Source organism: Vipera ursinii, assembly GCF_947247035.1.
Source record: "Vipera ursinii genome assembly, chromosome: 2".
NCBI lineage: Eukaryota > Metazoa > Chordata > Lepidosauria > Squamata > Viperidae > Vipera > Vipera ursinii.
Genome location: NC_139513.1, coordinates 83,008,765 through 83,026,822, shown reverse-complemented (window position 1 = coordinate 83,026,822; position 18,058 = coordinate 83,008,765). Strand labels below are relative to the sequence as shown.

At 40.8% G+C, this 18,058-nt stretch overlaps 1 protein-coding gene across 1 annotated transcript in view; it reads right to left on the bottom strand.

Annotated features, from left to right (window-relative positions):
• Nucleotides 1-17,350, bottom strand: part of TBC1D9B (TBC1 domain family member 9B) — a 40,818-nt gene extending 23,468 nt beyond the window's left edge. Inside the window, exons 1-8 of the mRNA XM_083352290.1 lie at nt 17,181-17,350; nt 9,833-9,943; nt 9,402-9,520; nt 7,976-8,204; nt 7,390-7,648; nt 4,602-4,809; nt 4,182-4,394; nt 1,722-1,871 (exon numbers count right to left, since the gene is read on the bottom strand). Of these exons, the coding sequence (XP_083208416.1) occupies nt 1,722-1,871; nt 4,182-4,394; nt 4,602-4,809; nt 7,390-7,648; nt 7,976-8,204; nt 9,402-9,520; nt 9,833-9,943; nt 17,181-17,298 (1,407 nt within the window). The 5' untranslated portion in view covers nt 17,299-17,350. The remainder of the gene's footprint in view (nt 1-1,721; nt 1,872-4,181; nt 4,395-4,601; nt 4,810-7,389; nt 7,649-7,975; nt 8,205-9,401; nt 9,521-9,832; nt 9,944-17,180) is intronic.
• Nucleotides 17,351-18,058: the final 708 nt, after the last annotated feature.

The following is an 18,058-nucleotide window of genomic DNA, read 5'->3' as shown; positions in this document are numbered from 1 at the left end:
TCTCAGGATCTCTCACTCTGGATCAGCACTGAGAGTGTTGGCCCCTGAAGAAGGAAGAAAATTAGCACAATACTGTGCCACCCATTCCCAATCCCCAGAGCTAATTCAGCAGGATACCATGCCTGATGGTACTGAAAGCCACTGAGAGGTCAAGTATAATCAAGATGGGTGCACTATCCTTATCCCGCACCGCCAAAGATCATCCAAAAGAGTAGCCAATGCCATTTCTGTCATATATAGATCTGAAGCCTAACTGAAAAGGGTTCAGACAATCCACTTCATATACAGATCACTGAAGCTGCTGTATGACCACCTTCTCCACAATCTTACCTCAAAAAGGGAGGTTAGACACTGGACAAAAATTGTCTAGTATGGTGGGATGCAGCAATGGGTTCTTGAGAAAGGGGCAAGCAACACCTCTATTGTGATTCCGTGCCAGCCAGTGGACCCGGCAGCTGACTCTGGGGAATCAGATGCGGGGGGACTGGAGAGCCATCAGAGTGGGAGGAAGGCTCTGATGAGATCCAGGACTTACAATCTGAGAAAGAGCCTGGCCCCTCCACTTGTGCTCAGGCTGAGACCCAGCCGTGCTAGGATGCTGAGTCAGACTCTGAGGACTCACAGCTGGAAGACATCACAGACGTTCGCAAATGCCGACAGGCAACAAGAGTATGACAAAGGGAGGCAATGGGGCGGCTCCTGAGAAGCCATGCCTTGGGGCTGCATAATAAAAAGGGAAAGTGTGGGCAGTGCTGAAGGCAAAGGACTCAAGTTTCATGGAATCATGTTCTGTTTGCCTTGCCTGTGAACAATTTTCTGTTTGAGCCGTGTTCTGTTTGCCTTTGGACAATTCTCCGTTTGAATTGTGTTCTGTTTGCCTTTGCTTTTGGGACATTTCCAGGTCTGTAAATAATAATAAAAGGGGTTTGTTTTTTCGGCATTTCCAGCCTACTTGTTAAAAGAGGTGTTTGTCCTTGTGAGTTAACAAGGACTCACACAGGCTGGGACAGAACAACCTCCCTTAGAGAAGGAACCACCCCCTCTCACAATTAATCACCACCAGTGCTATGAGGGACTCAATATTCTCCTCCTCACATGATCCACCAACACTGGTCTCTCCCACCAACCACTCCCACTAAGTTGGAAGAGGGTTATCCCCATTCCATACATCCCAATTCACTTCATAGTTCTCACCCAAGGGAGGGAAATTCATCCAGCCACGTAACATCACCATCAAACAATGTCACAAAGCTGCGACTAGGCTATGTGACAAACCTCTATTGAGCAACTTCAGTGCTGGCATCAAAAACAAACTTACTGCCACGGCCCACATCAGACTAACCAACAGCTGGATTGCTCCCTATAGAGGACAGATTGGCAATAAGCACCTTCCGGCAAGCTTCCTTCCAAATAGCTCCAGCAAGCTCCTTTTAGAAATGCCAGCCAGTGGGAGCCAGGGAAACATGCCATTCCGCCTTCTCAAAGCCAACAACCCAAAAAGGAAGACATTTTCAAGACACATATATTTTTTTAGAAAAATAAGTAGGTTTCATTAACTCATTTATGTTCTTCACATTTAGATGAATATATTTGAAACATTTCCCCACTTAATACCGTAAGAATTTAATCTTATGAGTTGTTATAATCAAGGTTTTAATCATAGTGTAAATATAGTATAAGCACTACATTTTCTGAATTGATAAAACAAATCAGTAATATACCCTTTTTATTCCAGAGGATTCTTCCGAATTGGTCCCAAACAATTTCAACAGTCCTTGAGATGCTGTGGGTACCTCATCTGTGCAAAAGTTTCCCAGCTGATTGTTTAGAGGAGAAGCAGGACTGTCTGCAGGACTAGTAGGAGACATTTCCTAAAAAGAAATGTATAACTTAGCACATGCAGAAATACAAGCAAGTTCAACAGCAATTTGAAGGCTATTTGGACTTCTAGCACAATCAATAATGTTCTAGGAAGACATCCATTATGCTACAATACATTATTGATGGCATTGCCATTAATGCCTTTGCCCTCATTTAAATCATCTAAGATATTCATAGATTATCAAATAGGATCATCATGTGTATTACAGAGCAACAATTCTTTATTCGTGATATATGTACCCATTAGGAAGCTATGGTTAGTCCTGGCATTCCTCCAAAATATAGTAACATAAAGCTCACATTTTCAATTTGTTTGTGATTATATGTATACCTTACAAATGCAAGGTTTAAATCAATATCTAATGACAAGTGGGGAAAAATAACTGACAGGCTTATTAATTCCCTGTCACTGTCATTCTAATGTGGAATCATAATGAATTATCAGTCCAGTCTTTCACCTGGGAAATAATTATTTAAGAAACTGCTATTAGTAGAAAATTAATCCAAAATTTCAGCTAGCTTTTCTACTGCTAGCAAAAGTCTGCTGCTGTAGGAGATGACCAGGCTGACCCTGAGGGAGGGAGTCAAATGCATCATCAGTTATGAGTCCCTTCACGCCCACAAGAGATCTAAGTCCAGCCCACCTTGAATTCCTTTCTATTCTTACTCACGCTAATTTCCCTTGACTGTTAGTAGTTCAGATTCTTGTAAAGAACTTAAGCTTACAATAAAGCTTTATGCACATTTGAACTGCCTGGATCTCCTGATTTCCCTGGTGCTGACAGATGCTTTGCTTTCTTTTCATAATCAATACACAGCAACACTTCTATTGGAGAAAAACAAAACATGTTGGATAATAAGGGCACTTCACTAAATATGGCTGTCTTTCCTCCTCAAGGCTCGTCACGGCTATCTACTAGTTATCTGCACATATAAGTGCATGCATGGTAAAGCAAAGTGGTCATTTCTTTGAATGCTTTGTACAACCCACTGAACAGGTCCAAGGCACTTAGTGTGTTCTGTGGTTCTGGACAAATAAAAGTGAGCTGAGAGTAGCAACCACCAACTTAGGTAGCAGGATGTACAAGTAACATTTTCCTCCCACAGGCAGGTCATCCTATATGAGACTATTATGTGCAAATAGACTAATGCGTTCATCCAAGCAATCCAATATTGTTAAGATATTTAAATTTAGTAGCCGGAGCAGTGAGGTTGTGCAGTGAGTCAGAACACACAGTTGTGGTTGATGCTGGCTCCCGCATGAGGCAATCCATGCTGTAATTGGTTGCTGTGGGTGTGGTGGGGGAGGGGGAGTTTTCCTTTCCCCCCACCTTTTTCTTCAGTGTGCTTTTGTGATTTACCTCATAATGCTCCTGTTTGCCTATCTAGTTTGTTGTACATATTGATGTAAAATATATTTATTTGTATAAAACAACAAGTTCGTGTCAGCATCTCTGACCTTATTTGGACACCAGCTGCGCAATTCCCTGACAAATATTATTTATTCTGTCAGGTAACACTGAAGGGCCTCAAGTTAACAGATTCCCACCTGCACCCTCACTGTTTTAATGAGACATACTAGCACTAGAGTCCCTCTGCTCTGGTTTATGTGGCTACCCAGGCAGATAAATAAGTACCCTATCCACACTTTCATAGATATTTTTTTTATTCATTATTCAAAGTTTATTTATTAAGAATTATTGGCTTTTCAACGTTAAAAAGATAATTTCAGATTGGTACCACAATCTGAGAAGCTCACTAATGATAAAAAAAACATGGCTGCAGAAGAAGGATGAACAGAAGGGCCGGAGCAAGCTGGGAAAAATGAAATGGCAAATGAATGAAAAAGTTTTGCAAGGCCTTTCGGGGAGCCACTTGACCCAGCAGAAGAAATCCAGACACAAAGGGGCCCATGACTTCTTATCATGACAAACAGATCTAAACAGGATTGGAAATTCTTTCTCTAAACAGCCAATCGGTGCCTGATCCTTTGTTCACAAATTCACAGATAAAATTAAGGCCATTTCTAAATACAGTCTCAAGGGAACAATGGAATGGAATGTCAGTCAGAATGGAATGACTCCATATGCTCTTATCTCGAGCTACTTCCCTCCCCCAGTTACTTTAGCTGAAGAACTTTATTAGAGATCTCAGTGGTTTTCCTTCTTGCTCTGGGAACTGAGGCTGTCAGTGCAATCTAATCAGTTCGAAAGCCCTGTCAACAACAGAAATCACAGTCAACTGCCCGAATTATATCAATATTTAGAGGATCGTTTCAAGGCTCATTGCTGGCACCGTACCTCAGAGGCATGATCACCAATGCTCTTCTTTTGCCCCATGTCACTGCAGCTTGTTTGCTTTGAAGGAGTCCTCTGCAGGAAGTCAGAGATTCTCTGAACTAGGAAGTCTCGGTCCTTCAGGTTGGCAAAGAGGAAGGTCATTTTGCTTCGAGTGCTAATGGACAGTGGGCTAGGCAAAATACTGGAGCTGTCCGCTTTCTCAACAATTGTAACCTACAGCATCGGCAGAGGGAGAAATGGAGTATATAAAGATACGCATCTTGTTTCCATCACCCCAGAGAATTACTTATTTAACCCATGGAGTAATATGCTGAGGCTCAAAACCAAAATCCTACTATCTTCAAGGAAATCCTTTAAACTTAACCCAATAACTAACTACTGGCCTCTCAAGGTAATCCATTATCAAAAACAACTTCTCACCTCCCTAAGGGGTATTATGAGATGACATGCCTCTTCTGCCTTGCTAGCAAAACAGATATAGTTATTGGAAACAAACATCTGGCCGAGAATGTGGATTTTATTGAATGGGGTCCACAAAGTACAGTCTGTGTGCCCATCAAGCCGTTCATCCTTCGGCAATCGAAAAGTAGCACGGTACCATTCATTTTTGACTCTGGCATCCAGATCCCTGAAGAAAATGAAATATATATGCACACATGCCGATTGGGTAATTACTGAGAAATCCATTACAGCAGTCTTTCTTTAACATGTCCTTCAGATGGGTTGGACTTTCCTTTCAATCATGCACAATCCTATTTCAATATAGTTTCAAATAAGAATTTCCACCAAATATAAGTTATTGTCATATTGGACCATTTGATAGCCAAAAATCCCTAGTACAGATCCAGACAGTCCTCAGTTTACAACTGGTTGTTTAATGACCTCTTGCACTCACAATGGCCTCAGAACAGGTGTTTTTTGGCCATTTCAAAATGTCACGCCACACTCCCCCAGTCCCAGGACATTTCGGATGCTTGGCAACCTGTTTGCATTTGTGACTGGATGTCAAATGCCCTGTAATCATACGATTGCCATTTGCAATCTTCTCTCCCAGCCCCACCATGCCTGGGAGCCTTCTCCAGGGTGTTCTAGTTAACAACCCATGTGGTTGCTTAATGACTGTAACTGGAAGAGCCAAAATTGCAATCATTGAGAGAAATGGTCATATGGCATCTCAATTAATGACCACTTTGCTCAATGACTAAGATTTCAGGCATTATTGTGATTGTAAGTGTAGGACTAGCTATATATACTGTTCAGTATAAGCATAGAATTATAATAAAAATATCCTTTGCAGTGCTGCTGTGATTCCAAAGAAAGAATAATAGCACTGTGAAGATAATATGTCAATGGAAAGAGCTGGCAAATATTACAGAACATTTGGTCAGAGGAAGAAAAAGGACACTGCTTAGGGTAATGTAAATATATAGACGTGATAGAAAAACAAAAGTATAGTTCAGAAATCCGGTTCAAGAAAGTAGAGTACAGGTGGGCCTTATAACAGACGTCACTGCATTCTGGGAGAGTATTCATCTGGAAGGACAACCATTTTTGTTTTCCATGGAGTTTGTCTTTATAAATTCAAGAGCATATAGCCTATTCTGTCAATTTTCCCTTTCAGAATGAATTGTCTTTCTCTGGGGTAAATGTATTAGCTGTAGCATGATTAGACATAGCTACTTTTTCCAGGACTGAACCCAGAGAAAACTAGTTCTGCAAGTCGGCAGCAAGAAGTTGTAATACAACCTAAATACCCGAAAGATTAATCTTTCTCTGGCCATAGAAAATCTCATATTTTTAATCACTCAAGAGAAAAACAAACCGAAAAATTATCCATAAAACCTCTAATTGTTTTGGCATGTGCATGAGACTCAGTGTCTTAAAAGTTGTGAAGTCCTAGCTTTTCCCTCAGGCATCAGTGCAGGATTATTCATGGAGCCTGAAATATGTGTTTTGGTATTCTGACCTATTTTTGTGTTGCCTTGATTACTGTATTATGATTATTCTATTGTATTTGCTTAATTTAGATTAGCTTTATATTAGTTTGTTGCATTATCTGTTTGCCGACCAGTTACTTGCTTAAGATGGACAGCTATATATATATATTATCTAAATAAAGAGAACTAGGAAAAAAAACAGTGGCTTAATTATGGAGGTTCCATATGGGGATTTCCACCCATGATTCCATAATTAGAAATATAACAAAACTTAGTCAGAACAACAGAAAGAACAATCCTATGTTCTGGAAATCAATTCCATATCGACAACAAAATCCAGTTTTAAAGATTCTTGGATTGCATAAAGAATAAATTTGGGGGGTATAATTAGGCTGCATGGGAAGAAGAAAAACGCAAATTCAAGTATCACCTGCAAGTTTCTTATCTCCACTCTTTCTGACAGCTCTAGGAAAAGTACAAGGACAGATATCAAGCACGTGTTTATGAAAGACATTGGGAAGAAAATGCAGAAAGTTCATAGCTTAGTTTGTAGCTGAGATTTCAGCCAGGTTCGTGTTCCTGCAATTCAGATCAAGAATGGCCCTAAAATGATTGGGCAGATCAGAAAGAATCCCCTTGGATTATTATCTGGTTGCACATTTTAATTTTCTTCCCATCCGTAAACATGAAAATTGGGGGGAAAAATGGATTGTTTTTGCAAGTCATACTAAAAAGCACAAAACAGATACCGGTAATATCCCATAGAAAATCAGGCAGAAAACAAATGACAAACACATATACAAGTACTACATAATGCCTAGCTTCCCAGTCTTATCAAGTTAGCATCAACTACCGCAGCAGAAATCAATTCTGGATATGTTTTCTTCCTTAATAAATGTGCCCACACTTTTTATGTGTGTATGAACATATGCATCTGTGTACATATACACTCTAACCCAAAAGCACACTCTGTAAGAAAGGGAATGCCAGGAAAAAATTTAACATTCTCACGCTACAGAAAAAGACGTGTTACTTAGTTATAAAAAAAGAGTTACAATTCACCAGGTTGGCGAAAGGCATTCTCTCTGTACAGAGGAAACACTAGTTTCTTTCTTTTGGGAAAACATAGTTTGTTTTTGTTCTCAGTTATGGAAACATTTGAGGCTGTTTCTATTTGGACTGAAGCCAATCAGGGAGCGGCCTACACCTTGTCTGGAGGTATCCTAAAATCTTGGAAGACAAAAGAAACATGGGTACTTATGCACGCTTACCTCTTAAGTGCTGAGATATTCTTGAGAGGCTTGCTGGGTTTGGGAAGCAGCATGTCCTCCGTGAAACTTTTATTGTCAAATAACTGACGCATGGCAATGTTAGCCAACTGTTCCATTAATTTGAAGGTCTCGTTGATGTTGAGAAACATAGAAAAGTAGAGTTCGCTGTCTCTGGTACTCACTTTGATGCACTCAGGAAACAGAAGAGTAGCATTCTTCTCTAGCTGGGTTACATCTAGCCACTGGACTATCAGAGTCACTATGGAAACAAGTAAAACCAATTCATCAATTACTGAGAAATATTTGTAAATGATTTATAGATGTTTGAGCAACATTGGTGTGAAACAGCGCACTGCTCATTGCTGAACTCTAACAGAGCAATAAGATTAAAAGATGTAGATTTCAAATCCACTCCACTCTATGGGAGAGGTATGGGAATTGTGCAATTTGCTGTTGGAGCAGTGTGAGTGTTAATTGCAGTTCCCTCTTTAACCCTAATCAAAAAGCAGGTTGAAAGAGGCAATGCTATCAGATGTAATAAGTGTTTGAAGTATTAAACAATAAGAGTCACCTCAATGATAGTTACCTTCTTTGCCCAAAAGGAAGGAATAGAAACAAAGGTGATTAACAGTGAGATACAGCCAGCCCTGTCTCGGGACGCGCCCTTTCCAATAACTGCAAGAGTAATAATTGACAAGTTTCTCCACTTCAGGCATTCCAAACTGCTTGCGCATCTTCAGTTCTGCTTCCTTAAATTTGCCAGGATCTTCTTCTCCTTGTGGCTGCTGAGTCTTATTCTCTTCAGCAATAATACCCTGAAGGAAAAGGTGACAAATAAAAATTAGTGCTTTTTCGTTTGTTGCATTAGTTAACCATTAAATATATTTAATTTCCTCTGGAAATTCCACTTCTTTGTGTGCATGCTAATGTTCAAAACTCCATATTCAATGCTCCAAAAACTATGTTAGCATATTGATGATTGTTACTAAGATTATTATAGTTTCGGACTACTTACTCACCTGCCTGAATTATATATGAATTACACCTATTTCTATTATGTGTTCCCATAGATTTTACAGAAACATCTGAAATGCTTCTCTATCTATAAAGAAAGCAGTACAGGAAGTAAGGGAGCACAAAAGAAGAAAAGATAATCTTTACTGTCACTTTTTTCTGTGAACACACTGGCACACATTAAAAAAATGTAATTCTGATGCCTGCTCTCATATCCATACACATTCATGCACACACATATACATATACACACACACACATATGTATGTATGTATATTAATCACAGTTCCATTCTGAATATATAGCAGAAAAAAAGAAGTGAAAATGAGTAAGAATACACACAGAAGGAAGAATCAACAAAATTCTCAAAAGGTTTTTTTCCCCTCCTAATGGAACTTTGGTCGACATACACTATAGCAGTTTAATTACACAGTGAAATATTAAAGCAGTTCAACTAGAAGCTTCAGGCAAACTGATACAGTAGCTATGGCTGCTCCTTGAAAAATCCCTATTTAATGTATATATGAAGGCGTGGTGGCTCAGTGGGTTAGGATGATGAGCTTGTCGATCAAAAGGTCGGCAGTTTGGCGGGTCGAATCCCGAGTGCCGCGTAACAGAGTGAGCACCTGTTACTCATCCCAGCTTCTGCTAACCTAGCAGTTCGAAAGCACGTAAAAATGCAATTAGAAAAATAGGGACCACTGCGGTGGGAAGGTAACAGCGTTCCGTGCGCCTTTGGCGTCTAGTCATGCTGGCCACATGACCACGGAGACGTCCTCGGACAAGCACTGGCTCTTCGGCTTTGAAACGAAGATGAGCACCGGCCCCTAGAGTTGGAAATGACTAGCACGCATGTGCAGGGGAACCTTTACTTTTACCTTTTAATGTATATTATGAATATCCGTCCCCCTGAGTTTTACATGGAGGTTCAAAATCTATAGCTGTCAACAGTTTGTCTTTCATTTATCAAAGAATGGGGCAAGAAGAACAGTTCTTACATGTATTTTACCCTTGACAAAGGTAGTGATATCTTCTTCACTGTCAAAGATTGCAAGAGTCTGGAGCAAATTATTCTCTAGCCATTCCCAATGGCCTGTAATTTCCTGACGAGATGAGCCTAGACAGAGATTAAGAACAATCACAGAGAATATGTAAACAAAGCTTTCCTATAATAAAAATGACACATATATAAAAGGATGAAAATGTTTATATTAGACAGTCATTTCTCAAGTCATTTTCTTTTAAATTTCTATTCAGATCAGGAGGTTTTGTCACTCATTTAATTAAAGAGTCCTAAATTAAAGGACTGAGTATCCATGCCACATGCCCCTAATGTATGTATGTATGTCTGAAATTAAGCAAAACAGGAAATATACACCTGTTTGTGTTTAAAAACTTCTTGGTTGCCAGGTTATGTACCGGTACTTACCACAAGCCACTGCCCAATATATCTGACAATCCTGTGTTTGATGCAAGATCCTATAAGGAGCAACTCTAGCACTGGAATCCAAAACTACATCCAAAGTTCCCACGAGCAATCCTAAAACAATGAAAATGCAGAGAAGAATGTTATGAATGTTACCTAATTGAAAGAAAATGAAATGTAACCATTTATATTGAACATAAAAATTTAAGACAGTAAATTATAAATTTGAACATGTGTACCCAACTCTAAATGGATGATCCAATGGGGAGGGAAAAAACCCAGCTTGAAACCGCTATTGTTGGTAATTTACATATTTCATTTTTAAAGGAAATACTATCAGTGGGGATGGAAAGATTTCCCCTTGTTGCAATTGTAGTGCTGATATGCAAACTATTAAACATATTGTGCAAGATTGACCATGATGTGTGTTCTTTGGTTCCCTAGAAGACATGAAGCAAAGCCAAAAGCGATTGCCTGGATAGCTGAATTGAACATCCAGTTCTGAGGCCACTGCAGTACCCCACCAGACGTTTTGTATAAAATTACATGGGTTGTGTGTATATGTTTACTTCTCTTCTGTCATGTTCCCATCATATGCTAAATAAATAAAGGAAATGATTTGCTTTCGTCAGGCATGACCAAGAAAGATGGTGGAATCTACTTCCTTTGATATGTTCAAACTAAACTAAACCTGGGAACTTTAAGCCTTGGTGGAGCAGTGGGCTAATGACTCCTTAAGTAACACCAGCTGCCTGCAATTAGTGCAGGTTCGCATCCCACCAGGTTCAAGGTTGACTCAGCCTTCCATCCTTCCGAGGTAGGTAAAATGAGGACCCAGATTGTTGGGGGCAATTAAGCTGACTTTGTAATAATGCCGCTTGGGGTGTGTGTGAAAGCCCTAATAAGCAGGCATATACATAGAATGAAGGCTACTGCTAAGCTTGTAAGCCGCCCTGAGTCTTTGGAGAAGGGCGGGATATAAATGGAATTAAAATAAAAAATAAAAATAAAAAATAAGATGCATGGACTTCAACTCTCAGGATTGGGAGGGCAGAATGAGGAATTCTGGGAATTGAAGTCCGCCCTTTTCAAAGGCTACTGCTAAGCTTGTAAGCCGCCCTGAGTCTTCGGAGAAGGGCGGGATATAAATGGAATTAAAATAAATAAAATAAAATAAAAGCTTGAAAACTCTGGTCTAGACAATCATCTGCCAAAGTTTTTTTTAACTTTGGAATCATGCATTGAGCAAGAGATTGGGTTCAATAGCTTAAATGGCCTTTCCAATGTTTTGATTCCATGATATAAGGAAAAATATTGGGGATACACTGAATTTTAAAGAATAATTATTCAAAATTCTGAGAAAATGTTCACATAGCTGACAATAAATTTTGCACTGCTATGAAGACAATTTTCTAGCAAGTAATGTTTGTGCATGTTGGTAAAGCCTGGTGGAAGAAACTCCTCTACTTTTTACAGCAATTTGATTTTTACGAAATATTCAACCAGAACCTTTCTAAAGCTTATAATTGGGAACAATGTTTGAATGTAGCAGTACAGCTTCCTCACTATACCATATGAGGTGTTGACTGGAGTTGTGGTTTATAATTCAGATCAATGATTCCCATAAAGTAATGTCATCCTTACCAGATAGGAAACATAAGATAAACTAATTGTAAAACTACTTTAAGAGAATCTTGCGTGTCTGAAAGTGTGTGTGTGTGCACACACACACACACACACACACACGTCACTCCTCTAATAAATACACACACACACATATCACTCCTCTAATAAATGAGAGTAACCAAGGAGGTTAGGAGACAATTATTGCATAGATAATACCTAATGATAAGTTAAATGTATGTTAATAAAGCTCCACCTCCAATTTGAATTCAAAGAAACTCCTTTTTCTATTTGCCCACATACAATTTCTACAGTCAGCTGTGATGACAAACTGAATGTATGCTTAATCCAAAAAAGATGGATTTACTCATCACATTAAACCAAAGCTTAGTATATGAACCCACTCAGAGAGGATTCTCAGCAGTCAATCTCCCAAGACAAAATGGATTTTTTTCCCTTTTTAAATACATGAAATCTGTAGCTGTGCATCTTCCGGAAGGTCCCTATTTAGGTGGCCTAGTGCAGAAGGCAGCATGGTGGCCCAGAGGAGAAGACGCTTGCCTCCCACTCAAAAGACTGAGAGTTCAATCCTAGGTAGCAGCACATGTTTTTCTCCTAGGGTACAAAGAAAATATATCTGCTGTGAACTATGAACAGGCATCAGGAAGGGCATCTGGTGTCTCTGAGATTAGACTGGAGAAGAGGACATTTCCAGTAACTGCTGAAAACATTTATACAATGGTAGGCTCATTTGCCTTTTGGTACTGTCCATAGGCATGAGCTTAAATGGACTCCAGAAGATAGTAGAGGACAGGAAGGCCTGGAGGAACATTGTCCATAGGGTCGCGATGGGTCGGACACGACTTCACAGCTAACAACAAATAAACTGGTAAACTAATTACAAAATAGTCAAACAAAGCAGTTGTGAAACAAATAAAGAATATGTAAACAAGCCGTACAATTAATCTATCCAATTACTGTACTGTATCTGGAGTTTTTCAAATGACATTGAGATTTAATCAATTAATCACTAAAATCTGTAAGATATCCTGAAAATAACATCCTATGGTACCATAAAATTAACATACATTATCATCACATAAGTTTCTCTGGATTGCTAATCATTACAAAACTACGTAGTATTTGCCGCCTTGGCTTCTATTTCCACAATTATTTTTTGAAACAGTTTATATGAAGAGACTTGTAACCACAATACTTATTGCGTGATAACAGAAAATTTAAACATTCAGTGGATTGTGGAATTCAGTGGATGAATTCAATTAAGCACACATAGAAAGAACTATTTTACTACAATTCTGGCATGGGTACGAATATGATTTAGTATACATTAATACACAGTTTTAGAAACACTTTTTGTGTACACTGCATAACAGTACATCCTAGGAACAGAATATTTCCACAACATTTTCCAATGGTATATTAAATCAGATTAGTCAAAGATCTCTTCGTCTAAATTTGAGTCACCCCAGGATGATTTAACAAATGGCAATATCCCAGTATACACCTCTAAATGGCTGTCATAGTAGCAAAGCATATTAGCAATTTAAAAAGCAATTTAATTGCATGGGTTTGGATGGGTTTTGTGTGTGTGTGTGTGTGTGTGTGTGTGTGTGTGTGCGCGCGCGCGCGCCTTTGAGTCAGTGTGGACTCCTGGTGACTGCCTGGTCAATTCACTGCAGGGTTTTTTGGCAAAGTTTCCCAGAAGCGGTTTGCCACTGCCTGCTTCCTAGGGATGAGAAAGTCACCTGATCATCCAACTGGTTTTGTGCCAAAGGCAGGACTAGAATGCCTGGGTTTCTAGCCTGGTGTTTTAACCACTGTCTCAAACTGGGTGACATTTTGGTATTAGATACAGGTGAAACTCGAAAAATTAGAATATCGTGCAAAAGTTCATTTATTTCAGTAATGCAACTTAAAAGGGGAAACTAATATATGAGATAGACTCGTTACATGCAAAGCAAGATAGTTCAAGCCGTGATTTGTCATAATTGTGATGATTATGGCGTACAGCTCATGAAAACCCCAAATCCACAATCTCAGAAAATTAGACTATTGTGAAAAGGTGCAATATTCTAGGCTCAAAGTGTCCCACTATAATCAGCTAATTAAGCCATAACACCTGCAAAGGGTTCCTGAGCCTTTAAATGGTCTCTCAGTCTGGTTCAGTAGGAATCACAATCATGGGGAAGACTGCTGACCTGACAGTTGTGCAGAAAACCATCATTGACACCCTCCATAAGGAGGGAAAGCCTCAAAAGGTAATTGCAAAAGAAGTTGGATGTTCCCAAAGTGCTGTATCAAAGCACATTAATAGAAAGTTATGTGGAAGAGAAAAGTGTGGAAGAAAAAGGTGCACAAGCAGCAGGGATGACTGCAGCCTGGAGAGGATTGTCAGGAAAAGGCCATTCAAAAGTGTTGGGGACTTTCACAAGGAGTGCACGGAGGCTGGAGTCCGTGCATCAAGAGCCACCACACACAGACGGATCCTGGACATGGGCTTCAAATGTCTTATTCCTCTTGTCAAGCCGCTCCTGAACAACAAACAACGTCAGAAGCGTCTTACCTGGGCTAAAGAAAAACAGACCTGGTCTGTTGCTCAGTGGTCCAAAGTCCTCTTTTCTGATGAGAGCAACTTTTGCATCTCATTTGGAAACCAAGGACCCAGAGTCTGGAAGAAGAATAGAGAGGCACACACTGCAAGATGCTTGAAGTCGTGTAAAGTTTCCACAGTCTGTGTTGGTTTGGGGAGCCATGTCATCTGCTGGTGTTGGTCCACTGTGCTTCATTAAGTCCAGGGTCAACGCAGCCGCCTACCAGGAGATTTTGGAGCACTTCATGCTTCCTTCCGCAGATGAGCTTTATGGGGATGCTGACTTCATTTTCCAGCAGGACTTGGCATCTGCCCACACTGCCAAAAGCACCAAAACCTGGTTCAATGACCATGGGATTACTGTGCTTGATTGGCCGGCAAACTCGCCTGACCTGAACCCCATAGAGAATCTATGGGGCATTGCCAAGAGAAAGATGAGAGACATGAGACCGAACAATGCAGAAGAGCTGAAGGCCGCTATTGAAGCATCCTGGTCTTCCATAACATCTCAGCAGTGCCACAGGCTGATAGCTTCCATGCCATGCCGCATTGAGGCAGTAATTGCTGCAAAAGGGGCCCAAACCAAGTACTGAGTACATATGCATGCTTATACTTTTCAAAGGTCCGATATTGTTCTATGTACACTCCTTGTTTTATTGATTGCATGTAATATTCTAATTTTCTGAAATTGTGGATTCGGGGTTTTCATGAGCTGTACATCACAATTTGTCATCACAATTATGACAAATCATGGCTTGAACTATCTTGCTTTGCATGTAATGAGTCTATCTCATATATTAGTTTCCCATTTTAAGTTGCATTACTGAAATAAATGAACTTTTGCACGATATTCTAATTTTGCGAGTTTCACCTGTAAGTGACATACCGATTCTCCTTTTCTGTGTTTGTTATTTTTTTAAACTACCTTGGAAATGTATTCAAGACAATAAAACTTGCAAGACTGCTCCTGGTCTGTGAACAACATTCTACACTGCCCAGGGCTACACAATCCTGACCTTGTCTGCCTTCAAAGGATTTATCTATTTTCATAGACATGGGGTAGGGCCTCCAGTTGAATATTATGAAATTGTTTGCACCCACCTGATCCATAAGCTACTGGAATTTTGTTTTAACTCTTATACAATTTTAACACTTATTACCACTTAAGAACTGTATATGAGTCAAGTATATGGCTGTAGGGGCTGACATAACAATTGAAATTAAAATTAAAAATACAAAATTACAAGCTCTATCAGACTTGTTAATTAACTGGCTGCTGCCTATAACAAATATATTTACTAAAGATGGAATCTGTACTTAAAATGTGGACATATATGTTTGTTTTATTAATATCCCACCTCTTCTACCCAAGCTTAAGCTGGTGTGTGTAGTTTTCCACATCCTATTTCTCCCCACAACAACCCTGTGAGTTAGGCTGAATTGAGAAAGAGTGATCAGCAAAGTGACCCAGAGTTTCCATGTTGAGGGAGGACTAGATTTCTGAAGAAAAAAAATACCTTGTTTAAAGTTATCTACATTGTATCTTGACTTTTATATATTGTTACAGAAACAGAAAACTGGTGGCAGAAAAAGACCTAGTGGTCCAAGTTTTTTTGTTTGTATGTTTTATTATATAGTTTGTCTTTCTGTCCATCCATCCTTCATTATCTATATCACATTTGTGAACTTCTCATGTCAAGGCATTCATTTTAGCTATAGACATTATGTACTAATCAGAAATTTCATGTGTTTTTCTACTGCTTCTTCTTTTTCGCCTACAACCACGCACTCTCAAACAAAATGCATTTGAAAAGTTAAAAGACTTAAGTAAAAAAAAGCTGCATAAGTATTGTTGAGTGTCAGTGGTAGGAATCATCAATACGGAAGCACTTTAAGTAATGAAAATAGAATCTTTGGAAGTGGGCAGATATAAGAAATCTAAATATTACTTCTGCAATTCAGAGCTTCCATTTTAAAAAGAAAACCGTAACTTTTAAGTTGAACATCATCTTATTCTCTCTGAAACTAAGATCTTCAGTAACCCCAGATGTTCCAATTTCTAAGTGACATGTAATAACAGCCTTTTCCATGAACTGCTGGAGCCCGAAAGGTAAACCCACAGAACATCTACCCTATATTTTGTTTGGGTAGATGCCCGGGTACAACGTAACCTAACTGCACTCCCTCAACAGAATACAATATCAGCCTTTCAAAGGAAGGCCTGGCAGACATTCTGAAGAGATGCCAATTACGGTAAAGACCTGATGGCACCTAATGAATCCTTCAAGCCTGTCAAAGACAAAACAGAAGCATTCGTCCTTCTCAGGTTTGCGGGATAATAATAATAATAATAATAATAATAATAATAATAATAATAATAATAATAATAATAATAATAATAAGAAGAAGAAGAAGAAGAAGAAGAAGAAGAAGAAGAAGAAGAAGAAGAAGAAGAAGAAGAAGAAGCAGGCATATACATAGAATGAAGGCTATTGCTAAGCACATTGGTTTGTGCTTAAAATTGTAAGCCGCCCTGAGTCTTCGGAGAAGGGCGGGATATAAATGGGATTAATAATAATAATAATAATAATAATAATAATAACAACAACAACAACAATAATAACAACAACAACAACAACTAAGTTGGAGGGGATCTTGGAGGTCATCTAGTCCAACCCCCTGCTCAGGCAGGAAACCCTATACTAGGGGTAGGCAACCTTGGCTCTTTTATGACTCGTGGACTTCAACTCCCAGAATTCCTGAGCCAGCCATGCTGGCTCAGGAATTCTGGGAGTTGAAGTCCACGAGTCATAACCATTTCAGGCCAGAAGCATCTCCAGAAAGCCGACTGGAGGGTGGGGGAGATCTCGCCATCAAAGCATTCAGGGAAAAGAGGCCCGTCAAGGCTGGTCCATGTCAGGCGTAAACCCCTCGGCTCGCTTGGGCTTCCGTACACACCGGGGCCAACCCCCACTCGAAGGGTGCCAAAAGCCCCCGGCGAGGCGTTTCCTTGAACCTAGGCCCGGGCCGATCCGCACCCCGCCGCCTCGCGTCTCTCTACGAGGCGGGGCGGACCTTTCGGGGCCAGTTCCTCCCTGCCCGACCGGCTCCACTCACCCGTCAGGCCGCCCCCCTTGCCGTGGCCCCGACGCCGCTGTTGGAGGAAGAAAGGGTTGGCCCGCTCGGTGATCCAGAGCGCGTTGGCCAGCAGCACCTCCTCGGGGCTCAGCCACATGGTGATGGCGTTACTGCTGCTGTTGTTGCTGCTGCTCCGGCGGCTGCCCCGGCCGCGCCACCCGCCTCCGCCCCCGCCGCCCTCTCAGAACCGGCCCTCGGGCCGGCAGTCACAGGTGATCACGGGGCTGCCTCCGCCACCGTCGGAGCGAGAAAGCTGGGCTGCGTCTGTCGGCGGCGCCCTCTAGCGGCGCGGCTGGCACAGGGCAGCCTAGGAGGCCGGGCATTTCTTCTTCCCCCCCCCCCCTTCGCTCGGGTCAGTTCCTTTCGGCTAACAGCCGCCGGCATCTCGGGCGTTTAAAATTACCCCGAAGAACCGTGGGGAGCGAAATGACCTGCGGCCCACGTTTTTAGATCTTGCTCTTGTGCATATTTCTTAGACCAGGGGTCTTCAAACTTGGCCCTTTGATGACTTGTGGACTTCAACTCCCAGAATTCCTCAGCCAGGCATGTTGGCTGAGGAATTCTGGGAGTTGAAGTCCACAAATCATAAAAGGGCCAAGTTTGAAGACCTCTGTCTTAGACGTTTATTTTTTGTTGAGAGCAACCCGCACGTTTGAAATTGCTTAGCAGTAAAAAAGGTAAAGGTTTCCCCCCCACGCACATGCGTGCTAGTCGTTTCCGACTCTAGGGGCCGGTGCTCATCTCCGTTTCAAAGCCGAAGAGCCAGCGCTTGTCCAAGGATGTCTCCGTGGTCATGTGGCCAGCATGACCGGACGCCAAAGGCGCACGGAACGCTGTTACCTTCCCACCGTAGCGGT